Source organism: Psammomys obesus, unplaced genomic scaffold, assembly GCF_907164565.1.
Source record: "Psammomys obesus unplaced genomic scaffold, mPsaObe1.curated_primary_1811, whole genome shotgun sequence".
NCBI classification, from domain to species: domain Eukaryota; kingdom Metazoa; phylum Chordata; class Mammalia; order Rodentia; family Muridae; genus Psammomys; species Psammomys obesus.
Genome location: NW_026596256.1, coordinates 10,114,578 through 10,135,636, shown reverse-complemented (window position 1 = coordinate 10,135,636; position 21,059 = coordinate 10,114,578). Strand labels below are relative to the sequence as shown.

Sequence of the window (21,059 nt, the reverse complement as noted above, 5' to 3'; positions counted from 1 at the left end):
TTTCCTACAAAGATATTTGCACAGCAGAATGATGTGGTTCTGAGAAATGCATCCCTGTAATTACATTACTTTTTAAATTAAAATTTAAATTATCTGTGTGAGTATAAAAATAGAATTACAATTAATAAATGAAATAAAGGTATAGTTAATATTATATTAAGGAGAAAAATAAATGGAAGAGAGAAAAATGTTATTAATTAGAGATCTGCTTGGGATTTCTAGTTAATAATTTTTGCTTGTTTATACAAAGCTAATTTGAGGTATCCTAAAAATAATTAATATTGTTTTATTACTTAAAACTTGCAGTCAATTAAACTGACAAAATTGATATTCAAATAAATAATAGCTTTCTTATTTTTATTATTTATAAATATTTTAATATAAATTAATAAAATTAAAATATTTATACTTATATTGATTATAACAAAAGTGACAGACTAGACAGCTTTGTGTTGTCTCTTTTATAAAAAGAGGACCATCTTCCTGCCTCCTTGGTCTAGACATTACACCACATCTAATACTTTCCTGTTCTTTTCTTTATACCTGGTAGAATTGTAATGTGCACCAACATAATGATTGCCACAAGTAAACTAGCTTAGCTCTTTGGTTGAGAGAATGCTTCCAAGGAAGGCAAAAATGTAACGGAAAACTCAAGATGGAGGACAAAGAAACCTGGAGAGCCATGGATTGTCAGGCTTGCCTTGCTCTTGGCACATACTCAAGGTACAGACTACATATTAGCACAGAAGCTCATTCGTGGGTACTCCTATTGAAGGTCTTGCAAACATGTAAGCCTTATGGTGAAGGACGGGAACTGTATGAAAATGAATATCTGAGAACCAGGACTATATAGGGTAGAGGACAGAGGGAGAAAAATGTCAGAGAATAGTGTCAGATTTTTTCTCAGGAATGTTTTCTACTTCTTTCCAATGAAATTAGAACTTGTCTTTATTTATAGTCAAGACAAAAACAAACAAATGAACAAACAAAAAACAACCCAATAAATAATCAGTGTCAATGCACATCTTCTTTCTGACATATCAAAGGGGTGAAATCCATTCCAGTTATATCAATGGGCCCTAGATCTCACAAGGTCTGTGTTAGTAATCAGCTTAGTTCTGAAGAGTAAATGTATAACAAGAAACTGTAGCTAAAATTGAAAATCAAACAAAGAACAACAACAAAAAAACCCTCACTGAACTTAATAAAATATTTATATTTACTAGATTTTTAAGTAAGATATAGGGCATAGAAGAGTTGTAGAGTTTGGTGATCTATAAGAGCTGTTTCGTTAAATTCTTTTTAATGTAGTTATATAACAAGCCCAGCTCCCCTAGACTTGAGTTCAAGTTCTGCTGAGCCTTAAGAGCCATGTAACTTGGTGACAAATTCCTAGACTTCACTAGGCCCCATATTACTCACTGGTAACACAGAAAACCAACCCAAACTCTGGGTTTGAGAAAAAAAGTAGAAAAGATGCCCATAAGGCGCTTGGCTAGCACAGCATTCCATTGAGTCATTATTCAACCAACAGTGGCTCTTTGGAAGGAAACGGAAAATAAATAGGAGGGCTGCGGGGAGGGAAACATGTGCCATACCTCCTTCTGGATACTAGATCTCACCCTGAAGTCAGGAGTTTGGAATCTCTAGTGTCAACACTAGCATACCACGGGGAATATAAACAATGCCTACTCAGTGAATAAAAGGAAAGATGGATACAGAGAGAAAAGGAGGAGGTATGGAAAGAGAAGACAGGCAGCTAAATGCAGAATGATAGACAAGACACACACACACACACACACGGGTGGTTATTCCTTTAAATAAACAGATGCTACAATATCCAATTCTGTTCTTACATCTTAGCCAGTTGGCCAGCTTGACACCAATCCCCAATTCTTTGTCAATAACCTAGTTCCTATAGATGTAGTCTCCTGCTCTATATGGGCAAACTGGGCTTCACTTTAATTTCAATGAAACAGACTCACACATCTCTAAAAACCCCAACTGTGAAAAGTACAGTGTATCTTAACTGTTATAATGTGATTAGATAGAATGCTTCACTTATATGTAATTCTATATTATATACATATAACATAACCTAGATTTTGGGAAATGAGTATTTTCTCCAAGAGATTACACATGTGATTATATTTGAATCTATGGTAAAAGTGACTTCTTTTAGTTCTAGTGGGATCTTATTTTTTACGTTACTTTTTAAATTTTATCCTTATTAATTACAGTTTTTCACTTTATATCCCAGCTGTAGCCCCCAAACCACTCCCAATCCCACCCTCCCTTTTTTTTTTTATCAGGAAGGCAGCAATTACCTCTGGTTATATGGCTAATGATAATGTTCAACCCAAGCTTTAGCCCCTTGGTAATTGGGTTGAATATGTGTGTGTGTATATATATATATTGTATATAATATTTATATACAAAATATAAAATACATATAAATACGCAATTTTATATTTCTGCACTGTTTCATATAATGTTGAATATAAACAACAGAATATCTCTGACATAAAAATTCATTTTAAGATGCTGTGTTGGTTTGCCTAGGAATGGCCTCACAGACTAATATGTTTGAATGCTTGGGCCATATACTATTAAAAGGTGTGGCCTTGTTGGAGTAGGGGTGGCCTTGCTGGAGGAAATGTGTCACTGTGTGGGTGGGCTTAGAGGTCTTAGAAGCTCAAATTAGTTCACTTCCTGCTGCCTATGAATCAAGATATAGAACTCTCACCCCCTTCTCCAGCACATCTGCCTGCATGCCCCCATGCTTTCTGCTATGATGATAATGGGCTAAACCTCTGAACTGTAAGCCAGCTCCAAATTAATTTTTTTTTTTCCTAAGAGTAGCCATGGTCATGGTGTCTCTTCACAGCAATAGAAACCCTAACTAAGACAGAAGTAAATATATCTTAAAAATTTCAACTTATTTTCTGCACATTTTAAATTAACCTCTTTCAGGAGTAGCAGGCAAGTGGTTCTGAGACATGGATACATTTTTTTCCCCTAGCTTGAACCTTCATATTTTTCTTTATAAATAGATTAGAGAGCTGTTAAAGGGTAAAATTGTCATAAAACCGTGGGTCACAATATTATGCAATTGTTGGCTACATTGATTTAGAGAAGAATAAAATGTTTGAATATCGTTGAGAAGTTAATGCAAAAACCCACTGATAGAGTATTTCAAGTTTCTTTACATAACATATGGAAGAACATAATTTGTTTCATTTTTAAATTTTAAATGGGGAAACTATCACTTTCAAGATAATATTTATTCAATGGAAAAAACTGACAGAAACAAAAATTTAATTGCTTAAATATTCTAATAATCTCTTAAAACCTGGTCTAGGGATCTGGTTATGTAAATTGTAAAAATCTAGGGGCACTGAAACTTACAAAAAAAGGTGAAAAATATTAATTTCTAAAAGTCTCTCAACTGCCCTATTTAAGGAGAAGAACAATATCTTGTGCTTCAGTGTGAAAATTTCCCTAAGGGCAATGAACATGTTATAGGTTAAAATGAATTAATTTGTATCCTAATACGGACAAAGCCCAACTTGAACAATGTGTTTCAGGAGTATAGCTATCATTTTATCCTGAGCATTTTAATGAAATATTTCAGCTAGCTGATTTATTCTACGTGTGAATGACTAGTTTTCAGAATTGAACCATACAATATTGTATGGTTTATTTATTATATTGTTTCCCAGTAACTTGAAATATGAGCATAATGTATCAATTTGCTAATAAGTCAAAAATAAACTACCCGATTCTCTAATTCTACAGGAATGTGATACAGTAAATACTGTCACTACCACATAAGGTGCTAGATGTCTGATGCACATACTTAGCTATTAATTTACTAATTTATTAATAAATTATTTTATCATATATATTTATATTGTTCTTAAAATAAAATTAATAAGAAAAAGATTAGCGAGTCTTGGTAATTAACTTCAAGATAGAAGATATAAATTTCTTTTTAATTATGAAATAAATTAGGAATATTTAAATTGTAAATTTCTAGCCAACTAATGAGTTATTAGTGTTTTAAACTCTTAAATCTCTGTGAATAAGAGCATGTGCAAATGAACTGAAAATGGCGATGCGTGACTCTGCACTAAACAGGAATACTCGGGGATGACAGAGCATTAAGAACACAAACAACAAGGGAACTTAGTATTACTTCAATGTCAGCACAAGGACAATTTTAGCAGTGCATAATTAATATGAAGAGTGCATTTTAATAGCTCTACGATGAATAAATTTCAACTGTTCATTTTGCCAACTAAAGGTCGAAAATGTCAAAATTGAGTCATTTCATAAAATTGTGGCATCTTGAAGGCAAAGGGGTCTTACAGCAGGAGAGCATCATAACACAGCTTGACAAACACACAACAGTGTTGAGGAAAGAGAAAAAAAAAGAGAATATTTCAATTCCAAATAGCAGAAACACCCAAAATATATAAAACATCTCTGTCTCAGTAAGCTTAAGTTTTGAGTTCACGAGGAACGCCATGTGAGAACTGAGTGTGCGTCCCCAGCTGACTAGCTTACCGTGCACCCTCTCTAGGACTAGCAGCTAGCCCGGGCTGCTGGTGCTCGCCTGCCTCAACCACACAGCCCCGTGTCGATCATGACTGAAGCATTCAATAGCAAATCCAAGCCCTTACCTGGTGGGAGAAACGCTGTATGCTGCTGTAACTGCATGTTGGCTAGAGCCTGTTGGTATTGGAAAATACCAGTGTTAAAGACTGCGGTGGCACCGTTGGTTTTTTCAAGAGCAGGCCTCTTTGGCAATGGGGGAAGTACAGCTTGAGGAATTCCCTGTTTAGCAAATGAGTATAAAAACAAATACCAGTAAAAAGAGAAAAAGAAAAAAGAAAAATCAGTTGTAGGCTAAAACTGTTAAGGGAGCACGAGCAAGCAAGCAGCAGAGCACTTAACTACCCAGGGGAAAAATCCAGTCGACAAAACCAGTTACAGAAATTAAGCAAGATAAAAGCTTTAAAGGAAGCATTACTTTGTCCACAACAAAAGCTCACTAGTAACGAGAACACATGTTATAATGAGTAAGGTGTTTTATGTCCCATAATGCTTCAGGCTTTCTGTGAGAAGCCGTCGATTTGGGAAAGAAGGAAAGCTGAGTGCGAGCTCCATGAGGACTGACGGGTAGAAGCACTGTTAATAGTTAACTGTAGAGTGGCTGGCCAAGGAAATCCCATCCTGCCAGCTCTGCCCTCCCAAACTGCTGACACATGCAAATGTCCCAGGACATGCAAACTCTTCTTAACTACTGCAGTATACATATTAAAAAGAAAAGAATTCTATCACTAAAGCCATGCTAACCACACAGGTACATAAATATATAATGAAAACCACACTTTAATGTCCTCCAAGTATTTCATTTGAACGTTTTACAATGTACTTAAACTGAATGTGGGCTGCTGGGATTCCAGTCTTTCATTGTACCATTTCCATCTATGTACGCATTTTAGGTCTTTGTGCTCATTTTTCAGGAAACCACACTCAGTTTTTCATTGTACTTAACCACTTTAAACAGGAAAGGATTATATATATTTTAATCGGTTAAAAACAAAAAAACAAAACAAAAACAAAAAAATAAAAAACCTTGTATCTACAATAAAGCTACATGCCAAGCTAAAAGGTGAAAGGTCATAGTACCAGGTCAAAGGTTGCCTCGAGGGGTCGCTTCAGTGATTTGACAGCCGACTGAGTCTTAATTAGCAGGCAGCGAGCACATGATGGCAATGGGCCAGTGGGGTTCAAGCGCATTAACATAAACAGCAAGCAGAGGTGCATCATGGGGGCAGCAGTGCATTTTGGGTAGGTGAGAAAAAACAAATAAAAAAACAAATCATCGGAATGCCATATACAACGAATAACAAGACTAAGCATGCACAATAAAGGCACTATTGAGTTGTTATTGGAGGATAATTCCTCTATGTAGTTAATTTCAAACAATACTCTAAAGAAAAAAAAAGGGTGGGGTGGTGATAGAGAAAAGGAGAGAGTCTGCCTTCTGTATTTTTGCTCAAGTATCCATAAACAAACACAGATAAGACCTCTCTCATGATCATTTCACTGCGCTGTGATAATGATTTCTGTATAAATATTTAAATAAGTTATATATTTATATTAAAAAAGGACAACCTAAAACAGCTAAGCCAAGAAGAAATGGACTCCTTAAACTCAGCTACTAGGTCACACTGAAGTTTATCTTAAGAAAACCATTTAGTATCCATCCTAAATGATACATTGTTTTTAATCTCCTTGCGTACTGCTGCTTTTCTCCTTCCTGTGTAATGGTTAGTCAAGATTTGGCACTTTAATCATCATGTTTATGCCACAGTAGGACTTCACACTATTCAGACAGCAGACTATTCAAAATGTTGCGGCTAATTTAAAAATAATTTCGTTGAAGCCATTCTCCTAAATAGTTCCAGACTATGTTATCAGAAGCAAGAAAAATGTAAAGATGGGCCTGGATGTGCAGAAGAATGCACTCAAGGTGAACAATGGCTGACTTGATGGTATACAGAAATTAGCGACTGGAAATGGCAGTGTTGTTAAATCAGAAAGGAGACAAATGGTTCTTTATGAAGCAGGAATTTCAGAAACCCTACATCCAGAATATGACAGCCTTAGGGGTTAGGCTAAGAGGAGGAGCAATCTGAGCCACTGAGGAGTTACTGTGTGGGATACCTGAACAAACATATCTTCAGCAAAACATAAAAAAGAGGTTAATAGATGAATAGCTTGTAGTAGACAAATTGTTTAATATCTTTTTTGACTGCCGACAGGAGGACACTTCTGTCTCTACTCACCATGGCAGCTGCAGTAGCTGCAGCCTGTGCTGCTGCAGCCTGGTTGACCTGGTATTGGGCAGCCTTGATCTTGGCTTGCAGGTGTGCAGGAGGATGGAAATATTTGCACTTTTCCCGAGAGCATCTCCCTTTGATGTAATCCATGCAGACGGTAACTGTGTTGTCATTGGTGTCAATCATTGTGCTGTCAGCAGGATGCGCAAACCGACAATCATTTTCTCCTCGGTTGCAATTGCCACGCTGGTACTCTCGACACACCTATGAAGTCATCAAGTGCATGGGATTCAGTCAACATGAGCCAGCCAACAGGTAAGGAAAACAGTGATTCAGCTACGCAGACTGATGACCAAGGGCGTATGTAGAGGGGAAAGGGCAAACTAAAGCAATGTGGCAACATCATTCAGCACTGCTTCGTATTCAAATATTAGCACCTTTCCCGTGAAATGAAATGTCCTCGACATAAAAAAAATATGTTCATGATGGATGCAAAACATGTAATAAAACATTTATTCAAATACTGTGTTGGTGTACTTATTAATGGCTGAGAGGAAAAGTGTGGACTTTACAATGGAGAAAGCCAGCAGATGCCATTTTTACCAAGCGAACATATGGATATTAAGAAATAATGAGACACAGGGTCACTACTCTGTTGATGTGATCCCAGAAAAGCACACACTGCATCATGGTGGGTTTGTGTCACTGCCTGTTATTAACCCCGAGGAAATAGCAAACAGACCGAATAGGAAGCATTTTACAAAATAACTAAACACTCTTTCAAAGTGTCAAGGCCATGAGGGTAAGAAAGATTAAGACTGCTGTGGACGGGAAGTCATAGAGCCAGAGAAAGGATGCTGGCAGAACAGCCACTTGTATCTGCTGCAGGAACCCATGAGGCGCTGGCCCCTGTGACAACCTGAGCTTGATCCCTGGAACCCACAGGTTGAAGGAGAGAACTGACTCCTGCAAATTGCCCTTTGACCTCAATATAGACTCTGGGGCACACATGTGACCACACACCTGTACAAATGAAGGATACCTGTGATAAAAATTTAAATTAAATCTGATTCAGGTATGCAGATCACTTAATCTGTGGTACATCAAAGTTAAATTTTTGGATTTATAAGTAGTACTGAAGTTATTTAAGATGTTAATATTTAGTTTAATATTTAGTGACTACGAGGCAAGAAACTTTTGGTTATGTACTTGTAACTTTTGGGTAAACAGAAATTAGTTCCAAGTGAAAAACAAAACATTTCTACCAAAATGTTTCCAGGAGTCACCTCTGAGAACTAGTTATCTTTCCTTTGCTCCTTGAGTTGTACTGAGGTTTCTAACACTCTCCCCATCGGGAGTTTGATCTGTTGACCACCAGAGGGCCATCTGAAACACTGAATGATTTTAATACTTCTGTGCTCTAGCATCAAACCTCCTCAAATTTTTACAGCACATACTTCAAAGACACAGTTTTTATACTTGAAGGCGTCCCTTCCCCCAAAATCAGGGAAATGCAGACATTGAACAATCTGTGTTGTAGTTAAGCACTTACTTAGTTTATTCAATTTTTAAGCATACTGAAAAACTAAGAATACAGATGATTTAGAAAGTTACAAAACATTGTTTTTATTAATATATGTGCCTTCTTAGATAAAACCCAAGTGTAACCAAGAGTTCACAATTTAGAAAGCTAAGATGATGAAGTTGTGTTTCAGAACACCCCTTTCTAGGTGAATACCAGAGGAAGTTGTAGGTCCTTCAAAACACAGGGGCCTGGGGCCTGTTAAAAAACTATAAGCTAATCACTGGACCAGGAAGAGAGACACCCTGAAAGAAATGCATTACCAAGCAGTGGGTGTACCTCCCTATAAACTACATATTGTGTTAAATCTATGTCATGTTTTAAACAGGAAGGTTACTTTTCTGCTGAAGTCAATCTGTCAGAATGGCCCCCTCCATGAGGTGGTTCAGACAGGTCCATGTGTGCTGTCTCCAGTCAGCTCTCCACAGTCCCATCTTTCCTAGTCTGCCAAAGACAGAACTGAAAGCAAAAGACTTAACACTGTTTCTCACTTTGCCACATTGGCAGAAAGACCTAAAACCTAAAGACAGTGCACTTGGGAATTCCATTTGTGCATGTATGGTTTCTACAGGTTAAAGGTTACATTTCACTCCTGTGGGATGTAGGCAGGAGAGCTGTACAAATAGAAATCAGAGGCAATAACTAGGAGTCAGCTCAGAGTGCACGACCAAACCAGCCTCTCCTAAGGGTTTTAAAGTCAAGTGCTCAAAACATACAAAATGCTACCCTCACATTAGTTTACAGTTAGGAAAACAGTGTAGGAGAAAGCTTCTTGTGAAAGTGTGACTGGTGAGAGATGGTAGGGAAGTCTGGCAGACACTAGATGGACTCTGGAGTGTTGGAGATGAAGTGAAGGCAGTTTTAATACACACTTTCTTCTAATAATCACAAGGGAACTATCTGCTGACTGCTGCATCAAGCGTGGTTTGTTCCTTCTGAAAATCCGAGAAAATTTTGGACTAGGTTTAACAACCTCATTAAAACAAGGGGGAAAAAAACAACCGTTAGATGCAGTTTATATTGGTAAATTAAAAATGACAAAATTTTCAATGTATTTAATCTCATAATTTAAAACAGAATGGAAATTTACAAAATTTACCAGCAAATTTGCAGCTGAACAGACAAAACCTAAATTAAAATAATACAAGCACTATTCTGACTCCATCTTTCTTTTGTGAAGTTTTCTGTTTGCACGAATTTTTACATGGCTGTGACCATGATACAGCTACAACTTGGTTACCTTTTCCTGAAAACAATGCCTTTACAGCATCAACTTTTTCGTTCTTTTGTATGAGATCCAAGTCATCATTTCTGATTGCACCTCAGATATCAAACACTGCACATGGTGTGGGTGACTTTTTTTTTTTTTTTGGCATATTTATTTATTTATTTATTTATTATTGTGATTTTTTTATTATTACAATTTATTCATTTTGAATCCCAGGGGACCCTCCCTGGTCCCCTCTCAATCCCCCTTATCCTCCCATTTTCCTTCTATCTGACATTAGCCTATCAGGACCAGCCACATTGTCTTCCTCTGTGGCCTGGTAAGGCTGTTCCCCTTTCCCCTTTAGGGGGAGGTGATCAAAGAGCCAGCCACTGAGTTAATGTCAGAGATAGCCCCCGCTCCCCTTACTAGGGAACCCATTTGGAAACTGATCTGCTTACTGGCTTCCTCTGAGCAGGGGGTCTTAATTGGCTCTAAAAATTATTTCCAGTGTGTTCATGCTACAATTAATTTTGCAAAGGAAATATGAAGATAGGCATTCTGGATAATTTTCTAATGTGAATACATAGAAATAAAATTCATAGGTAAAATTTTTAAGAATTTCTTGTAGTTTAATATTCTTCAAGCCTAAATTAAAATGATCAGATACACTAAGCCATACACAAATTAAAATTCAATCAAAAAAGAACAATAAGTATCTTACTCTGTGAACACTAAAACAGAACTTATATTACAATCCAGCTTAGTTCATACAGTGTAACAGGCAATGGATAAAAAGTTGCTTTTAGCATGAAATGGAGTATTCTAACTTCAATATTCACTAAAATGTTCTAAATTCTAGTCTAACAAAACTTTTGTGATATAATTATAAACTTTAGCCAACAGGAAAAAAACAACCAGAAAAAAATTCTGAAAAAAATGTGAATAAGGAATGCTAAATATTTTGGTTAAATAAATTAGAGAGTAGACAGATGGCACAAAGAAGATAGAGTTTGCAACTTCAGAAGTATTTCATGTTATTTGTACTGACAATGGATTCAAAATAAAAACAACTTCTGAAAAAAAACAGTATTAACAGCAAATAAAACAAATACTAACTAGTACAAATAAGACAGCTTATAACATACCATTCAAATCTATGCACTACAATTAGTTCTATTGTTTACTCTCTATTTTAAAAAATGTAACAAACATATTTCAAAATTATAGCAAGGTTTCTATGTCTCTAATGAGACATAGATGGTGAAAGTTGGGGGTCCTGAGAAAAGTCATGCCAATGTTGGGACTCTTTAAAGCTACACAGTTACTATGTGTTTTTCGGAAGAGATCCCTTTGAAGTTGCCTGTTTCCTGTTCACCAGATCTGTGCAATAAACTCAGCAATATCTAGAGAATAACAACCAAAAGCAGAAATAGAAAACTAATCATAACGGGGGCCAGGGGTTTGGTTGACCTTAATATTCTGGACATCAATAAGTTTCATGGACTTCACTTCTATTAACCTCAGTCTGACATGTCAACTTTAAGTCATTCCTGGTGGCAAAATCTCCGAGGTAGCAAATGCCTTCAATCCGTACACCATGGAGGGCAGGCAAGTCTGAGTCTGAGGCCTGCCACGCTCACACTGTACATTCCAGAGAAACCAGCACACATAGCAAAACCTCATTTAAAAAAAAGCAATTTCTTATAGTCAGTGATTTCATTAAAATACCCAGGGACTTTTGGTTGTGATTTTTGGTTGTTGTTGTTCTAATACAAAGAAACTGCTTGTTTTTTTCAATAAAAGAATTAAAATCTCTACATTTTAAAATTCTGGTCAACTATAGATCAATCATAGTTATCTGTTTATAATTAAATTCCTAAGCTGGTTTCAGCTGGTTATCCAAAGGATAAATTTGCACTCATTTTTCTAAAAAACAAAACAAAAGTTCATTATTTATTTAAATATCTCCTAGGATTTATGTTAAGATTCAAAGGTCTTTTTTTTTATTATTATTTTTTTAATTTATAATGTGGCACCATCATTATCTTTTAGGCCAGAGATCACAACCCATTTTTATTCATATTGTTGTGTGTGCACTCTGCATCACTCTACTGTGTAAACGTATACACTGGTCATTTAACTTCATGTCTTATAGGAATGACAGCAAAAGCAGCATCAAGTCCATTTCCAGGTTCTCTGTCACTCACTACTATGAATGTGTGCACAACCCAAAAGAACAAGAAAACAGACAACAGCACTAAAGTCACCAACATGTGAGACTCCATAACCCTAGAGACATTTTTATTAGTCTTTCAAAATAACTGTAAATAAAGAGAAATCTAAACATTAATTTAAAAGAAAAATTAGTGAAATAATAGTATAAAATGAGAAGTTGGCCAAAGTCAGTAATTATCTTATATTAAAATAAATTTCAAATTAAAAATCTCTAGAGCAAACTTAAATTAATTACAGAAATTAAAAACCAAAAGGGAAATTATTAAATATTTAAAAGAGGCATGCCTACACTTTTAGGAGGTATTATTGAGCTTATCAATGATTTAAAAACTATGTACACTTTTAAATTTTTTGATAATTTTTAGTGATATTAAAGTATTAGACAAGCAGAAGCAATGTATCCTCCACAAAAACACAAACTAAAAATAATTGACTAATAAACTTTTATTGTGGTTAGAAACATTTGCCTGATTTCACAAAACAGACACAAAACAAGAATTGCTGCTTTTTTTTTTTTTCCTTTCCAAGACAGGGCTTCTCTGTGTAGCCTGGGCTATCCTGGACTCCCTTTGTAGACCAGGCTGACCTTGGACTCAAAGAGATCTGCCTGCCTCTGACTCCCAGAGTGCTGGGATTAGAGGTGTGTGCAACTGAACCTTGCTTGCTTTTTTAATCTTTATTGAGTATAAAGATTTTTATTTTTAATTACGTATGTATGAGTGTGTCTGTGTGTGGGTTCGTGCACATTGATACTGTGCCCACAGAGGCTACAAAAGGCTATCCGAGCCCTTGCAGTTGGAGTTGTAGGCTGTTGTGAGTCACCCCACACGGGTGCTGGGAACCAAACCCTGGTCCTCTGGAAGAGCAGTAAAAGCACTGAACTGTAGAACCATCAATAGTTGGGGAGGCTTTTATAATGCTAAATTCATTAAACTCATTAAAATGGCAATCTAAACATTCTTATTCCTTCTATTTGGCTCGCAAACGCTACTCTTTGTCCAATTTAATTTCTGCCTATATGCAAAGGGTTAGCAGATCCTTATTTTTCAATAAAGTAGAAACTTGCATTACAACCACTTTATAAAAATAACACTTCCACACAATAAGAATCATTTATTTTTAAAACAAGCAAATCCAACTAAAAACAGGAGATGCCAAAGTTTGCTTACATTGTTTGGAAAATGATGCAATTAACCAAACAACAATCAAAGCTTTGAAATATGCAGCCACTGAGGTGTGTTTGGCTACTCCAGTGCAGTATGAACTACTTTAATAACAGTCAATGTATCTAAAATCCTTCAGTATGCTGAGAACAATGCTCTCTAATTTAGCAATCTATGCAAAATTGTACGTTCATTAGTGGAAGTACATTTTCAGTTCAGAGTCATGAAGAAGTTTTCAAAAGTTGGGAGTTATACAGCAAGCACTTTTTAAAGAATTTGCCTTTCTAATGACTTGTCTAATAAGTGACAATTCCCGAGAACCCACTACTGACCTACAAAGTCTATATGGTTGAGGCACCTCTATTTAAACTACTACCCCAAGTGACCCTAGTCCCCGTAAAGTCAGATCTTATCCCTGCACCATGCACAAAAGCACAGTCAACCCTTTTTGTAATTGAAATGGTCATAACCTAAACATTTCCCCAAAAGGGATGTTAACAAATGTTTAAACACTTCTTCAAAATTGTCATGTCTTATATCACGATCCTACCCTAAGATCTGTGTGGGAGTACATCTTTCTGTGACTAGTTAATTTACTAGGAGTTTGATGGGTTGACATTTAAAGTTACAAGCTAGCAGTTATGAGCTGAGTTTTATTCTTATGAGAGAGCCCTTTCTTGCCCTTGGTAACAGACATCAAGTAAAAGGCTTTATGGATATCCACAACACCATTTACTTGAAGGACTTGAAGTATAGTTATCTACTGGATATTGTAGAATAAATGCATCCATTCATCCATTTTTGCACCATGAAATATTACTGTGATTCTTTAGAATAAGTCAATTATTTACATTATTATCAATGCTTTGTAATGAGGCACAGGCATGACCTAAATCTCAGCAAGTTTTAATACCTGTATACACTGTAATAATTTCTTAAAATGCACTTTGAGCATTACAGCAATGCTTCGACATTTAGGAGCATCCTTTTAATGACCCACAGATTGGCCTTACTTTAAGAGAAAACCAGTCTGAGCTTTATAGCGCAGTATATACAATCTTTGAAAAAATATCCAACAACAAATGGATGAGCATATTAATAAAGAAGTTGTGCATCTGTGATGTGCACACAATATACATATACATTAAAAAATAAGTGTGTGTGTGTGTGTGTGTGCAAGCACGCGCACACGTGTGCACTGGGGGCGGGATGCGAGGGGAGGAAGGGGCAAGGGCGGCGGGGGCTCTGGTATCACAATGTATATCAGAAAGAGGCTCATGCACATATCTCACTGCAGGCCCCAACTGTGACTGTGACAATGACTCAGATCCGGTCAGAAGCAAGGACATAAAGCAAGAGGAGAGATTGTTTTAGCAGTAGCAAAGGTAAATGACAAAACACAAAAGCAGCTCTTCATGGAAAGGAAAACAAAATCACAAAATGCAACTATATAAAAAAAAACAAAACAAAAAAACAACTACCTAAAACTTCAAGGGAATAAACAGAGTTTTGAGCACGTAGCTCAGTTTTAAAAGTCCTTTCTCTTAGTGTTTTGAATATTATTACCTATTAATAATTAACATATTGACATTCCTCTCAGACTATTTGAGTCTCATTAATCAATTAAGTCATGCATTAAGAATCCTGAGTTTGCTTTAGGAATATCAGAGGAAGAAAACTGTTTCAAATGGTATCCTATTTCATTTGCAGACAGCATTTGTTAAAGAACTACTACACTTGTGTAATGAGAAGCCAAATACCAGAATCCATCTCTATAGCAAGGACAGGCTACCTCACACCTCTTTTCCTCCCCTGACTTCTCTGTAAACAATGGTAATGACAGTGTCTTTCCTATCACGTTGTTCTAAGGACAGAAGGTGTGATGCCTGTACCTGGCACATACTGACAAAAAAATGGTGCAATTTGATATCTTTCTAATACTTCCTATAAAATTTAATGAATAAATAAGATATTGGCACTTATATTTCTGATAACATGACAAGTTATTACACTCAACTGCTGTCAAATACCACCCTACTTGGCTGCTTTCTCCTTAATTAGTACATGCAGGACATCTCAGTCCCAAGTCTTTCCTAAGCAGACAGGCAGGAAGGCGGCTCAGTGTGCGTCTTTACTTAATAGGCCATTTTCCTCCATGAACTGTTTTTCAAGCCTGTTTCTTCCTGCCATGCTAAAATTTTGAACAATAACCTCAAACTAGGACATATATCTTTAATTTCCTTTTCAGCCAGCAACAGTAAAGCATCTGCTTTTACTCATCCTGTGCCTCAAGGCTCTGACAATCAAGTGATGTTCTACAAAAAACGAAACAAAACAAAAGTTTTTAACAGGGCACATTTCATAAAAATGCTTGTCTCAGTGCAAGGACTTCAGAGCTTATGAGAATATCTGCAGTGAGTTTTATAATGTTTCACGTACAGTAGACAATGCATTCCATGTTTATGAGATCCTTTAGACATCAATCATTTGTTATTTTTGATTGCTACAGACATTCAAGAAGCAACTGATTTGTGCCAAACTTTTTTTTTTCCTTTTTTTCAGTTCTTTAAGGAATGAACATTATTAGCACCATGTGCAAGATTTCGGGAAAACTGAGGCAGAGTGAAGTAACAGGCATCCTGATCCTCATTCCAAGCCTTTACCTAGTAACCCAAACATGGCTGTTGTAGTTTTTAATGTGTTACATTAATCCAAACAGCATAACTAGAGTCTAACCAAATACTATAAACTTGAAACACATCATGGCTTTCAGTTTTTAAAGACATTCTGGCCATAAACACTTTGTAGTGGAAATTATGAAGATCCAGCTCTCGGCCTTACCTCCAGTCTGTCTGTCCGCATTAACTTCTGTGCGGCAGCTGCAGCAGCTGCTGGCACTGGAACTCCAGGATTCCCCGTGACCAACATTGGTGCAGTGGGCAAGATCTCTGCTGGAACCAGGCTTGGGGAAACAGGCCCCAGGTAGGGATTAAAGGCTGCTGATGCATTGGTGGCTAAGCTTGGTGCAACTGAAAACATTGGCTGAAAATTAAAACAAAAAACAAAACTTAATGGCAAGTCTCAATTCCAAATTGTTACTCTATTTCATACAACTATCATTTATTCTTCATCTATCATTCTTCCTTCCGTCACTTCTATTTAATCCTGTCTTTAATTAGCCAAACGTTTTAGAAAGGAGACATTCACTAGGTCATTGTTTTCCCCAAACTCTAGCAGGCACACTAAGCATTACCACCTCCACAGGGATTCAGAAGCTTGGCTTCTAAAATACTTAGGGTTTCATCTTGAAGAGCTCAGTACAGATACAATTATTTGTGGTCACTCAGTCTCTACCTTTGTTGTGACTCAATCCTAGGAACGTGTCTGAGACACACATTGTATAACTCCTGTGTCAGATACACGTGAAAGGTCTGTTCCCAAATGTTAACAGGTTATAAGGGCCTATCACTGGAACAGCTGCAGAAGTACCCGGGCATAACTGAGTCCCACAGTCAGCAAAACCTGTGGGCTCTGAGAGGTAATGAGCACAGAAGAGAAAGCATTTGGCCTAGTCACTGGGTGTGAGTTTCTCTCAGAAGAAGTGGTCAGTATTTTAAAAATTCATTACATCCTTGTGAGGCATTCAGCAATGGGATCGGCCTCACCTCAAAAAGAAAAGTCTGTAATGTGAAGACTGAAACAGAACAGTTCCCAGAAAATGCCACAGAAGAACTCAAGAAGTACACCTGGCAGCAGAGGATGCTGTTGGCAGACAGGACTGAAGATGGAGACTTTGTTACTTTTTGATATGTAAATCTGAATGCTACGAGATAGATCTGATCTGGAATAGTTGCTGAAATCTATTTTAACAATATGTCCAGGATAAACGAGATATACTGTTCAATTTTACTGATTGTAGATTTTCAAAATTTTCAAGTTTTAAAATTTAATGATCTATGTAACAATTATTCTCTCTGCTTTGTGTGTCTGTCTCTAAGTCTTTCACTCTCCTCCCTCTCATGGAAAAATGGTACCTGTACTTAAAAGGTAATTCTTAGCAGTTCAGTTTCTTTATCTGGTAGTAAGAAATAGATCCATGGAACAGTTTTATACTAAGGTGACATTAGACTTAAGTGTTGCCAACTCTTCTCTCTGATAGTAAGAAGTTAGAAGGTGCCAGAGTATAAAAGATTCCAGAAAGCTTTGCAACAGAACTTTATGCAATATTAGATATACATTACAAAGTTATTCCTATAACATGAAATTAAACAATATGTCACCTCTATGCTCTATGATATTAAGCATGCAGAAGAATAAAATGAAGTCCACTTAGTCCCTTCCACAGAAAGCAGTGGTTCTCATTCTGGGTGACTATGACTCCCTGGAGACATGTGGCAACATCAGCATTTTTGTCACACTGTGGTGGTGCTACTGCACTTAGTGGAGAAGAGCCAGGGATACTCCCACACGCAGATTGCATTCTTTAATGTGAAAGCATAAGGTCCCATAAGTCTATGGCATGTTTGACCATGTGTCCTACATGACAGCTCTGCATTGTGTACACATTTCTACTATGAAGAATATGAAAAGACAGATCATTTAATACATGCTTTGATTCACTGGTAAGAATTTGTAACATACCATAGCTAACACTGATATTTTCAAGTTAAAATACCTAGTCCTCCAAGCACGTGGTTTTGAGTGTCATGCTTAGTTACTCTGACTGGTCAATGGCCCTTGTCTAATGAAGTGGCCTAAAATAAGACCTTCGCCTTCGTACTCTAAACATTGCAAAGCAGCTGCCCTCAGGCAACAGAAAATTTCCATGTGTTACACTAGTAGCAACAAACATCTCTATCTAAAACTGGGTTCAATGTCATCTTTCTTTCAATAATTCCATGAACAGTAGCTGATTCAGGCTTTCTCCTCTTGTAGTAGAGGCCAGGGCAGACCATGACAGGGCAGTCCTACATGGAGATCATACATTAAACTTGAACTTCTGTCCAAGAATATTCTAGTCAAATTTGTATTCTGGTGCACACAGTCAGATATAAGGCATGGAAACCCAGCCAGGCCAGTGCGGTAACCAGATAGAAGAATTGTTATAAATCTAGCAGAGTTCTAAAAGATTGGGAGCAAGTTAATATCCTTCTTCTTTGCATTCCATTGTTGTAAATTAAAATGGGTTTCCAGAAATCCCATTTGGTACTTACTTCAGAAAGTTATTAAAATGTTTATGTCACTGTACACTACAGTAATTACTTAAGCCTAATGTATTCATAAAGACATTCAGGATGAAGAAATTGTTCTCTGGCTTGACAACATAATGACAGGAGACCAATAAAACTCAGCCTGTCTAAATCTCATCAAATAAATATGGTGAAAACCTAATAAATAATGTAGAATGTAGCTGTTACAAATTATGAGCACCTTGTGTTGGGGGTAGTTATGCTAGCCACTTACCAAGGACCTTAATCCTTAGGAAAGCTCTTGACCATGGCCATTCCTGAATTACCGGGTCTGTCCTGCAGAGGGCTTATGAGATCATAAAGATGGGAACTGATACCCTGGTATTTGAAGTAGCCCTTACTATGTAACTGGCATATTTGATACTGAGTGCATCCTTGTAACAGTGTCTTGCAGATATTTTTGTTGTAAAAAGGCATAAAGAAGTTTGGTTTAGCATTACCTTTTCCAAGGTCATTTTCCAGTTACTAATTCCAGGACTGTTTATTATCACTTGTTTGTTTTAAATGAGATATTCTGTTTACATTAGAGTAATCACGCTTCATTAAGTGAATACATTGTTCAATTTCACATTATGATCCTAGTTAACTATACAAACGTGGTTATTACTAGTGATTTCTATCTGTGGCATTACAGCACTTGCGATAAGTGCTTTACTTATATTTAATTTTCTAATATAAGGCTCTTTGTTTTTTTTCCTTTGAGCTTTTTTTTGGTTGGGAGGCACCAGGAGAGTAGGAAGATATCTTTCAGTTCCCTTGTAGGTCCTCACAATACAGACAATGCTTGGCCTACCGCAGGCATTCAATGAACGACCTGCCACTTTGTAAGGGGTGTCTCTAACAAAGTTGTTATATTTACTTTATATCTGTCGTTATATTTACTTTCTAAATAAGATGTTCATCATTATAAATGAATGAATGGAAGGTCAGGGATTCAGGGATTGGTGTCTGATTCCAATCTGGTTTAAAATCTAGTTCTTACATAATGACCAAGCGTGAATTAAAATTACCCAGCAGACTTTTAAACTGTGATTTCCCAGGCCATTCCTCCTTATCCGAATTCTCAGGAAAGGTATTTAGGGTGGCAGTAGTTTTGAAAGCTTCTGAGTAATTCCATTCCCATGCATTTAAAAAAACAGTTTTCCTTTACAATTGGACATAAGGTTTCCAAGGAGACAAGTTTCTTCATGGCTCTCTTTTTATGAATGTGAGTTCCTGTCCACACTGAGTGCTCTCTGTCCACCTGTCTACCTCCTAGATATGCTTTAGGAACCAGAACACTTCCTCTTGAAGTCTTCCCAGAGGATCCATGCCACTACCCTGTTTCATAAAGCTCACCCTCACGTGAATATAGCACTGATACCTACACTACCGTGATTCCTCTGCTCCCACCATCCAAGCAACTGGCATTGCACCCACATAATGATCATTATGACATTGCATAACATCTACTTAAAGATTTGCTAGCTGATTTTCTTTGCCAGAAAAAGTAGCAAATACATTATACATTTTCTAGCACTGATATTTAAATGCCAAGGAGACTTAATTATATATTTTTTCTACCTCAGAATTTAGTTGTTACTTTGTAATGAATATTTAAAAGCTCAATTTTTTGTTTTGTAATTTTTATGTTAAACATTACACTTTAACTATTACAACTATTATTCTGTAATACTGCAAACTTCAGAGGGTTGTTTAAGATGCTGAAATAGTATTTTTTTCATACAATGGAAGGGTCATATATAATAATGGAAATTGATCATTTTGGGACATAGGAAACAGAAATTCTGTAAGTCAGATTTTCGTAGAGTATGTGCATGTGTTCACATGTGTGCTTAGTGGGACGTGCACGTGTGTATATGTATAATGTGTACGTTTGGTAGAATGTATGCATATGTATATGTTTAGTAGAGTTTGAAACACATATACACATGTATGCTTAGTAGAATGTGCTCAAATGTACATGAGTATGCTTTGTAGAACGTGCCTGTGTGTACACATGCATGCTTCAGTCCTACTTGCAGGTAGAAAAAACAAGGATCCTTTAAAATAGTAGGACATCCCAGGTACGGGCAGCTTTCGGGGTGCAACAAAATACACAGCACTCAAAGCTAACAGGAATTACTAATAATAAATTCATATTCCGGTTTTTGTCTAAGGATGTGGCATTTGACTGGAATGAAATAAAGGCTGTCGTGGACTCTATTCCTAGCTGTGCACAGGAGGGGGAAGGAATGTTTTCTTTGTTTCACTGTATTCCTCTACCCAGTTTTACTGAAACAAACATTTAAATAGTGAAGTCTCACTTGAGACCCTATCAGTATAAAGATTTCAAATGAGCATAGGTCTATTCTTACACTTCAGGTTACAAGCTGCTTGAAAATTCACAGACTCACTGATGCATGGAATGACAGATGAACAAGTCAATGTGGCTGATGGAAAAATATTTTTCTCGAGACACTATAGAATGAACTGCCCCTATCTCCTGTCAGGAGCTGGATGACCAAGACCAAGAGAGTAAAGCACAGAAAGTCCTGGCGAATTCTAGGTGTTCCTGGAAGTGTGACAAATGATGACTTCAAAGCATTCTTCACCCCACTGCCAAAAAACACTGGAAATATGAAAGGATGACAAAATCAAGGTGACAAGAGAAACAAAGCCATTCTTGAGACTTGAGCTGAATCTAAAAACACTGAATTGCAAGCGCGCGCACACACGGACACACACACACACACACACACACACACACACACACACACACACACA

The 21,059-nt window shown here is 36.8% G+C and overlaps 1 protein-coding gene across 11 annotated transcripts in view; it reads right to left on the bottom strand.

Annotated features, from left to right (window-relative positions):
• The window catches only part of Mbnl1 (muscleblind like splicing regulator 1), a 148,330-nt gene that overhangs the window by 10,798 nt on the left and 116,473 nt on the right, over window positions 1-21,059 (bottom strand). For 8 of the 11 annotated variants that reach the window (XM_055596708.1, XM_055596706.1, XM_055596711.1 and 5 more), the window contains 4 exons: window positions 15,886-16,086; window positions 6,861-7,118; window positions 5,698-5,751; window positions 4,686-4,839 (listed from right to left, as the gene is read on the bottom strand). In XM_055596708.1, coding sequence (XP_055452683.1) covers window positions 4,686-4,839; window positions 5,698-5,751; window positions 6,861-7,118; window positions 15,886-16,086 — 667 coding nt within the window. Of the gene's footprint in view, window positions 1-4,236; window positions 4,395-4,685; window positions 4,840-5,697; window positions 5,752-6,860; window positions 7,119-15,885; window positions 16,087-21,059 lie in introns of those variants that run through there. The other 3 variants (XM_055596712.1, XM_055596713.1, XM_055596716.1) reach the window with 2 other exon arrangements.